Raw genomic sequence first — 8,934 nt, 5'->3', positions numbered from 1 at the left:
GGATGGATGGGTGATGGATGGATGATGGATGGATGGATGAAGGATGGGTGATGGATGGATGGATAAAGGATGGATGATGGATGGATGGATGAAGGATGGGTGATGGATGGATGGATAAAGGATGGATGATGGATGGATGGATGAAGGATGGGTGATGGATGGATGGATAAAGGATGGATGATGGATGATGGATGGATGGATGATGGATGATGGATGAAGGATGGATGATGGATGGATGGGTGATGGATGGATGATGGATGGATGAGGGATGATGGATGGATGGGTGATGGATGGGTGATGGATGGATGATGGATGGATGAAGGATGGGTGATGGATGGATGGATAAAGGATGGATGATGGATGGATGATGGATGGATGGGTGATGGATGATGGATGGATGAGGGATGATGGATGGATGGATGATGGATTTATGATGGATGATGGATGAAGGATGGATGATGGATGGATGGGTGATGGATGATGGATGGATGAGGGATGATGGATGGATGGATGAAGGATGGATGGTTGATGGATGGATGATGGATGGATGGATGAAGGATGGATGATGGATGGATGAGGGATGATGGATGGATGAGGGATGATGGATGGATGGATGAAGGATGGGTGATGGATGGATGGATAAAGGATGGATGATGGATGGATGGATGATGGATGGATGGATGATGGATGGATGATGGATGGATGGATGATGGATGGATGATGGATGGATGATGGATGGATGATGGATGGATGGATGATGGATGGATGATGGATGGATGATGGATGGATGGATGATGGGTGGATGGATGATGGGTGGATGGATGATGGATGGGTGATGGATGGATGGGTGATGGATGGATGGGTGATGGATGGATGAAGGATGGATGGGTGATAGATGGATGATGGATGGGTGATGGATGGATGGATGATGGATGGGTGGATGGTGGATGGATGGGTGGATGGATGATGGATGGATGTTTATGGGGTGCTGTTAATGTTACACAGTTAAAAATTAACAGCAATAATTTGGGATATTTAGTCATAAGAGGAGATAAATGGGGTTTCAATTTCCAAGGTCATATTTTCACCAGGTTCATTCATTTGTAAATATTACAAATGAATGAACCTGGTGTAAATATTTTATTAGCATGCTAAATATTTAGTTTATTAACAAAGCTTTAAGTTAGCAAGGAAAGTCAGTATACAACTGAGCTAAATATTCAGTAAGCAAGCTAAATGTTTAGCTTTAGCTAAATGTTTAGCTTGCTAGATACAGCTGATGTTGATTCTTGACAGTGATTTCCAGTAAGTCAAGCAGCAGCTGAAACATTTTCATAATGTCTGCAGCTTCATTGTCGGAGAAAGTCGGATTTGTTTCTCTGTTTGTCTTGTTCTTTTCTTTAAGCCGGGTCGTTCTATTTGCTTCCCAGGTATTCCCAAACCTCGAGCATCAGGAGTCGCTCACAGTCCCACCGCCTCCATTCCCAAACCATCATCCAATCAGCAGTCAGCCCCTGGGTCGGCATGGCGACCACCTGCTCCCGCCGCCTCCAAGCTTCCTGTGAAAGGCGTGCCGGCCGGGCTGAGCTCCTCGTCTCTGGGGAGCAGCGAGAACAACGTGGCCAGCAGCAAAGGTGAGAGGGGGCGGGGCTTCCACACACACTTCCTGTCTCCCTCTGGACTTCCTGCGTCTCTGCCCCCATTTAATCGGGACAGATGTAAAACAGTCGGGTTGCTGGAGTGAAATAACACTGTCATCATCTGCGCCAACCCTGCAGAGACCGGGAATGTGAGCAAGTTGGGGTCAGAGGTCACATGTGGTAGAGATCCAGAGCTGGTGTCTGAGCACTGCTGCACTCTATAAATGACTTCCTGTTCCTCTTTAGTTCAGAGAAAGTATAACTTCCAGAAAGAAAGAAACATTTAGTTTCCATATCTGTGAAAAATCCTGATGCAGAGGAGGTTTTGGGGCGATTCCCAAAGATTACCTGAAAACAGGTAAGTATCAGGTGCTCAGGTGAAAGAAGACGCTTCGCTCGCTCTGACAGGAATCTCAGTTGAGTTTTTCCTAATTTACTGCTCTGTTCAGGACTAGCATATGGCTAGATTAGACGTACAAATGTAAGATGAGGTTTTTAAATGTTTTAGCAAACCTTAGCTTAGCTGCATTTGCTTCAGGTTAGCCACAAACTTTAGCTTCAACTTTAACTTTATTTAACTGCGTTTAGTTTAGCTTTTCTTAGCTTTGCTCACCTTAGCCTGTCTTAGCATACCTTGTTTTCATTGTAGTCTACCTGTACTTAACTTCGTTTGGTTTACCTTTGATGAACTTAGCTTAGCCTTCCATACGATAGCATTTACCTTAGCCTACTTTAGCTAATATTTGCTTAATGTAAACTTACCTTACTGTATCTTTAGCTAATATTTCTTAACTCATTCTAACTTTACCTTAGCTTGCCCTTTGCTCACATTTGTTCATGTTATCTTACCTTATTTTACCTAATCTTACATTGGCGTAATCTGTCTTATTTACTTTATATTAGATTAATTTAACCTGCCCAATCTATATTTGTGTTATTTTAAATGACCTTATCTTACTGTACAGCTTACGATTCATTTAGTTACCATCCTGATGAACTCATATTATTTTAGTTTAGCTTATTTTGGTTCTGTTGTATTTACAATTGAAAGAAAATAGATATATTCTTGTTAATATTAGTAAAAAATCAGTTTAGTTTATCTCATTTTATTTTAATTTGGATAACATCTGGCTTATTTTAATACGTTATGTTCTGTTTGTATATTAGCCTTTCAACAGCAAAATCAGTCAAAAGTAAATATTAGTACATAGCATGAACTGAACAAGAATACCTAAATGATGGATATTTAGATATCCATCATTTATATGGATATCAGTAAAGGTTACTGACAGTAAAGGTTACTGTCAGTAACCTTTACTGTCAGTAACCTGACCTTTACTGACAGGTAAAGGTTACTGTCAGTAACCTTTACTGTCAGTAACCTGACCTTTACTGACAGGTAAAGGTTACTGACAGTAAGGACCTCTATCTGACCTTTACTGACAGGTAAAGGTCAGATAGAGGTCAGTTTCAGTGAAGGTTTTTATTCGTATATTTTGCCTTTTCCTCCTCCAGGAATGGAGTTGATCTTGTAAACATCTTTTTTACTTTCTCTTTTCACACACCGACAAGTTTCTGATGGTGTGATCGGGTTGTCACGGAAACCAGACTGCGTTAGAGCAGCTGGTTACCATGGTGATGCTGGCCCTGAGAGCAGCGGAGGTGTTGAAACACCTCCACACAGATGGATCAGCGTGATTCATGCTCTCCGATCAGACTGGCCGTGTTGTCGGGTTCTGGTTCTGGTTCTGGTTCTGTGGTTGGAAACAGGAACATTCACCTGAGATGCAACATCTACCTTCTTCCAGGTTGAGAGTCAAGAAGAAAAACAACAAAAAAAGACGCTTCATGTTGAAATTCAATTAAAGAAAAATAAATTGCAATTTTAAATTTGGACAACAGATTGGAAAAAAATAAGCAAATGTTTTTATTAAAGAAAAGCCATAATATCTGCCTTTTGTTAATAAAATAAAAAGTTGATAAAATTGAACTCTAGTTCCTCTTCGGTCCGTTTTAGGCCGGACTTGTGGTTCTGAACTGGTTCTAAATTTGATGCTTTGTGTTTTCCAAGCAGTTTTAAGGTTCTGATTCTGACGGGTTCTGTTGTAACAAACATTTTAATGGAGCTGGGTGGGCCTAACCCCGCCTCCGAGACGCAGCTCCTCCCCTTCTCAGCTCCTTCAGACTAGCCAGCAGCAATTAGCAAACAGCTAGAGCTGCTGAGCTATTATAGGAGCTGCTGCTCAGAGCAACACTGGTAAAAAACGTTAAAGGGTTAATAGAGGAGCCATGTTGGATGATTTCCTGGAGGCGGAGCTTCAGACAGAGGAGTTTCTTAAAGAGACGGAGGCCCAATTTCAAGGCATTAAAGCAGAAAGACCTAAATTTCTTCCAGGTCATATTTGATGCAACTATGAGAAGGTAACATAGTTACTTGATCATGCTATAAAATGGCCGCCACGTGTCTGGAGAACAGAGACTACTGGCCCTTTAAGACCAGCGAAGGTTTTTTAGAATGAAATGAGACCTGAATGAAAATGGAGGAATGTGATGCTAGTTGAACCTGAAGCATTTTCTCTCCTTCAGCTCCATCTCTTGCCGGGTCGAAACCCGATGAGCCGCCCAGCAGAGGCTGCAGCAGCACCAGTGCTCCCAGTGACGGCTCGTCCTGCTCCGCCCCCAAGCCTCCAGCGGCCGCCATGAGGGGCAGAGCGCCGTCTCTGCAGGCCAGGGCGACGACAGGTGAGGAGGCTTTAAACCGGGACAGGAAGGCAGAACCTCCAGGTCTGGTAAAACCAGCAGAACGAAGTGCCAGGATCGCTCTGGTTCTGGTTCTGGTTCTGGTTTCAGAGTTGAAATCAGGACTGATTTCATGGCGAAGGCTGCAGCGGTGATGATCCTCCCTCCTGATATGACCTTTGACCCTTGGGGGATTATCAGTTGGGTTGGTTGCCGGGCAGATGTTTGTGTCTGGGTCAGAACCATGTGATCCAGAACAGGTGGGACCGTCGGAGCAGAACTGGCTGATTCTGCAGAGACGAGTGCAGCTGACGGGTCCGGTTCTGACGGGTCCGGTTCTGATTGATCCGGTTCTGACGGGTCCGGTTCTGACTCCAGTCAGAGGTGATGGTGTTTGACGTCTCCTCTGTTGGACCTGCAGGTCTGAAGAGCCCGACTGGCACCAACCAGAACTCCATCAGAACTCCTGGCAGCCAGCCGGTGGCGAAGGCGGCGCCGTCCGGGTCGGCGAAGCCCCCACTGCAGAGGAACGGCTCGACCCGGCTCAGTCGCCTGAACAGCACAGGTAAGCCACCTGAGAGGCAGGGGGCGGGGCTTCCAGAAACGGGTTGTTGTCATGGAAACAGCAATAATGTAGCAACACGAGAACCTTCATCTGGACTAGTTAATATTTAGCTTTCTAACTATTTAGTTTGGAGCTAAATATTAAGTTGGCAAACTAAAAATTAACTTCAAATTAAATGTCTAGTTAGCAAGCTAAATATTTAGCATTAAGCTAACAAACTAAATATCTAGTTAGCAAGCTAAATATTTAGCATTAAGCTAACAAACTAAATATCTAGATAGCAAGCTAAATATTTAGCATTAAGCTAACAAACTAAATATCTAATTAGGAAGCTTAAAATTTAGCTTTGAGCTAAATATTAAGTGCTGAGTATGGAGGTAACTATATTAAAGCTAAAGTTAATATTTAAGTTTATTATCTGAGAGGAAATGAAAAAAATTGTCATAATTTCTAAAAGTCTCTAGATTAGGGCAGTTTTAATAATCTGGATTATGATGACTGTGAATGTTTCTCCGTGATTATTTGTGAGCAGCAAATTCCTTTGAATTTGAGCTGAACCACAGAAACGGGTCGGAACCAGGAAGCTGTAATTAAACTGGGCTGAAGTGGAGCTGCAATACTAATAAACATTTAGTTTTTATATCAGACGATCCTGAATATGAGAAATCCTCCTTTAATCTGCTGGTTTTAAACTCTGATCTGAATCCGTTCCGTTGTTTTTGTTCCTGCATGTTATTGGCGTTTAAACGTGTTTATTGTGTATTTTTGGGCCGCTTGCAGTCCGTCTGCAGTGACCCCCCGGCCTCCTTGTGGACTCGCCGTCAGCGTCGTCGCAGCTCCGCCGCCTTGCTAACGCCTTAAACGTGCAGCAGCGTGCCTGGCTCTGATTGGCTGAGGACTTCAAAGGCTCTCTGTGGTTTTCTGTTTTTGTCTGGATTGAAGTCAAACTTTATGGATTCTTTGAGGCGAATGCAGCTCCGTTTACCATCCACCCGTCTGCAGTTTAAAGTCTCATTAGGTTTTTTTCTTCTACTGAACTTTAATGTGAAGGAATCTAAAAACATGCAGCAATTAAAAGTTTATAAACCTTGCAGGTGAAGCCACGCCCTCTGCCAGCTGGGGGCGCTGGTTTGAAGCTGGGACCTGCTGGATCAGATTCCTGAGTCAGGTTGGATGGAGAATATCTGTTAACATCAGGTGGATTCAGGTCTGGACTTTGACTAGGCCATTCTAACCCATGAATCTGCTCTGATCTAATCCATCCCATAATATCTCTGGCTGCTTGTTGAAGCCGGTTTTCCTGCTTCAACAAGGTGTGTGTAATCAGATCTTGTTCAATATGTTCGCGGCGTCTCGCTAACGGCTAGCTCCAGAATTTTAGTCGCAGCTCTCTGCTGCCACCACCTGGTGGGTCTTGTTCTGTCATGTTGACGGAGCCGTGTTGTGACTCCAAGAGTTTTATTCAAATATCGATGCAGTATTTTGGAAGCTGTCTGGTTTTATGGGTTATTATTGTCCATCTGGTGCCGAGCAGCTCCTGATACGCAGCTGATATGAGCTGATTTCATTCTGTAAAAAATGTTTACAATAAACATGTTAGATTTTAATATTTAAATTTTAAATATTAATTTTGAACCTAAAAACAATGTAAATACAATAAGACATTTTTTGAAAGTAATTTTTTTGCAAGTGTTATTTTATTGAAGTGGCTGGGATCTATGGATCAGTAATCGGCTAGTAAGCCTGCTCTGGGATCGATTATAGTGGCTCCTCGTATCATTTATCATTTACCGTGATAAATTTCTTATCATGACAGGATTTCTGCTTTCTCTTTTTTACAATAAAGTACAATTAATGGTGTTTAAATGTATAAATTATCACAAAATATAAAACTTTGCCCAGTAGTTCCTCCATTCTCCACTAGGGGGATTTTTCGTGCTCTAGTTTTTCTGTCTCCAGTATTTTTAAGTCGGTAACAGCAGCACTTTGTGACCTTGATGTCGTCGTCGTTAGCGATGACATCAACTAAATATTTAATGTTTTTCTGGTAGACAACGCTCCCGTCTCTGCTCCCTCCATCGTTTTTGTCTGCTGGTTTTTCATCCGAGATGAAAACAACAATAGATCCGTTTACTGAGGAAAATAACAGTAAGGAGTGACTTTAATGGCTGACTGTAATCTGATTACTGGAGCAGGAATAGTCATGTTAGATTACTAGTTACTAAGTAATAAATGAGGACGTCCGTCTCTCCTCATGTCCACTCTGTCCTCATGTCCACTCTGTCCTCATGTCCACTCTGTCCCTTGAAGAGTTTTACTGATCCGTCGCCTGGTTTGGGTCTTTTCTACTCAACCTGCTGCTGGCAGAGGCGCGCGTGTGTGTGTGTGCGCGTGCATGCGTGTGTGTGTGTGCGTGTGTGTGTGTGTGTGTGTGTGTGTGTGTGTGTGTGTGTTCAGTCTCCTCTGAGCTCCTTTCATCACCAGTTTGATTTATCTATGGCTCTTTAAGGGAAAGTGGAGGGAGATTACTCCATCCTCTCTCTCCTCCTGCTCCTCCTCCTCCCTGTGTTTGCCCAGCAGAGCAGCAGCAGAGGGGTGGCCGACGCGCTCGTCTTTGTGTGAATTGAGAAACAAACTCTGAGGGAACACAGAGAGGATTTCCTCTTCCTCCATCTCCGTTTCTCTCCCTCTTTTCTTCTTGTTTTTCCACCTGAGCGACGGAGGAGAAGAAGTCGACCTTCTTTGGTGCCATTTTCTCCCTCCTCTCTGAGTCGTATGACAGAAACGCTCCTCCTCCTCCTCCTCCTCCTCCTCCTCCTCCTCCTCTTCGTCGTACGTTTGTGTTTTTCCTGTTTTTCTGTGGCTTCGATGTGACGAAGAGCAGCTGGAAGATTTATGGACTCTGATTCCTGCATGAATCTGAGACACTCGGTTTCGGTTGGACCCACTTGGCGAAAGCAGAAACACGGACGAAGACCCAGTCGGTCGGAACCCCGGGTTTATCTTGGCTGAACGTTTCTTCATCTGAGGGAGGAAACAACCTTGGTGCTGATTTATCCTGAGGACCTGAATCCTCCTGGTACGAGGACGACCAGGGACGACCAGGGACGACCCGGAGACGACCCAGAAGCGAGACGATGCTCTGGTCTCCCAGACTCTCGCTGTCCAACTTCCATGTGAAGCTGACGGCTAAAGGACTTTTCCGAAACCTGCAGCTTCTGTCAGGATGCAGGAAAAACACCGTGGTGTTCCACGCAGGTCTGGACCCGGCCGGCCAACCATCCAATCACCCAATCACCATCCATCCAATCACCCAACCACCATCCATCCATCCAACCATCCATCCACCATCCAACCACCATCCAACCACCATCCAACCACCACCCAACCACCATCCAACCATCCAACCATCCATCCACCATCCAACCACCACCCAATCACCACCCTATCGCCACCCAACCACCATCCAACCACCCAACCACCATCCATCCAATCACCCAACCACCATCCATCCAATCACCCAACCACCATCCATCCAACCACCCAATCACCATCCAACTACCACCCAACCACCACCCAACCACCATCCAACCATCCAACCACCACCCAACCGTCATCCAACCACCATCCATCCAACCACCATCCAACCATCATCCAGCCATCATCCAACCACCATCCATCCAACCACCCAACCATCATCCAGCCATCATCCAACCATCATCCATTCAACCACCCAACCACAATACAACCACCATCCAAACATCCAACCACCATCCAACCATCCAATCAACATCCATTTATCCAACTGCTGTCCTCTGTCTCATCCTCTTCTCGTCGTCCTTTTCTCTGTCACTTTCATAGATTTCAGCATTTCCCAGTTTGTTCCACTTTTCCCCAAATTGTCCTTTTTTGTCCAAGTTTCTCTGAGGTGATTCATTGTTATTGTTTCATGTTTTCTTAGTTTATCCCAGTCTGTCCCAGTTTATCCCA

General features: G+C 44.4%; 1 protein-coding gene across 4 annotated transcripts in view; it reads left to right on the top strand.

Moving 5' to 3' along the window:
* LOC103156431 (microtubule-associated tumor suppressor 1 homolog) overlaps positions 1–8,934 on the top strand; it is a 43,996-nt gene that overhangs the window by 16,110 nt on the left and 18,952 nt on the right. For 3 of the 4 annotated variants that reach the window (XM_007578475.2, XM_007578474.2, XM_016664368.1), the window contains exons 5-7: positions 1,431–1,634; positions 4,227–4,382; positions 4,801–4,944. In XM_007578475.2, coding sequence (XP_007578537.1) covers positions 1,431–1,634; positions 4,227–4,382; positions 4,801–4,944 — 504 coding nt within the window. The remainder of the gene's footprint in view (positions 1–1,430; positions 1,635–4,226; positions 4,383–4,800; positions 4,945–8,934) is intronic. The other variant, XM_016664369.1, reaches the window with a different exon arrangement.

Source organism: Poecilia formosa, unplaced genomic scaffold (genome assembly GCF_000485575.1).
Source record: "Poecilia formosa unplaced genomic scaffold, Poecilia_formosa-5.1.2 Scaffold481, whole genome shotgun sequence".
Taxonomy (NCBI): Eukaryota; Metazoa; Chordata; class Actinopteri; order Cyprinodontiformes; family Poeciliidae; genus Poecilia; species Poecilia formosa.
Note: the sequence above shows the minus strand (reverse complement) of the source record. Positions and strands in the feature narration are given on the sequence as shown.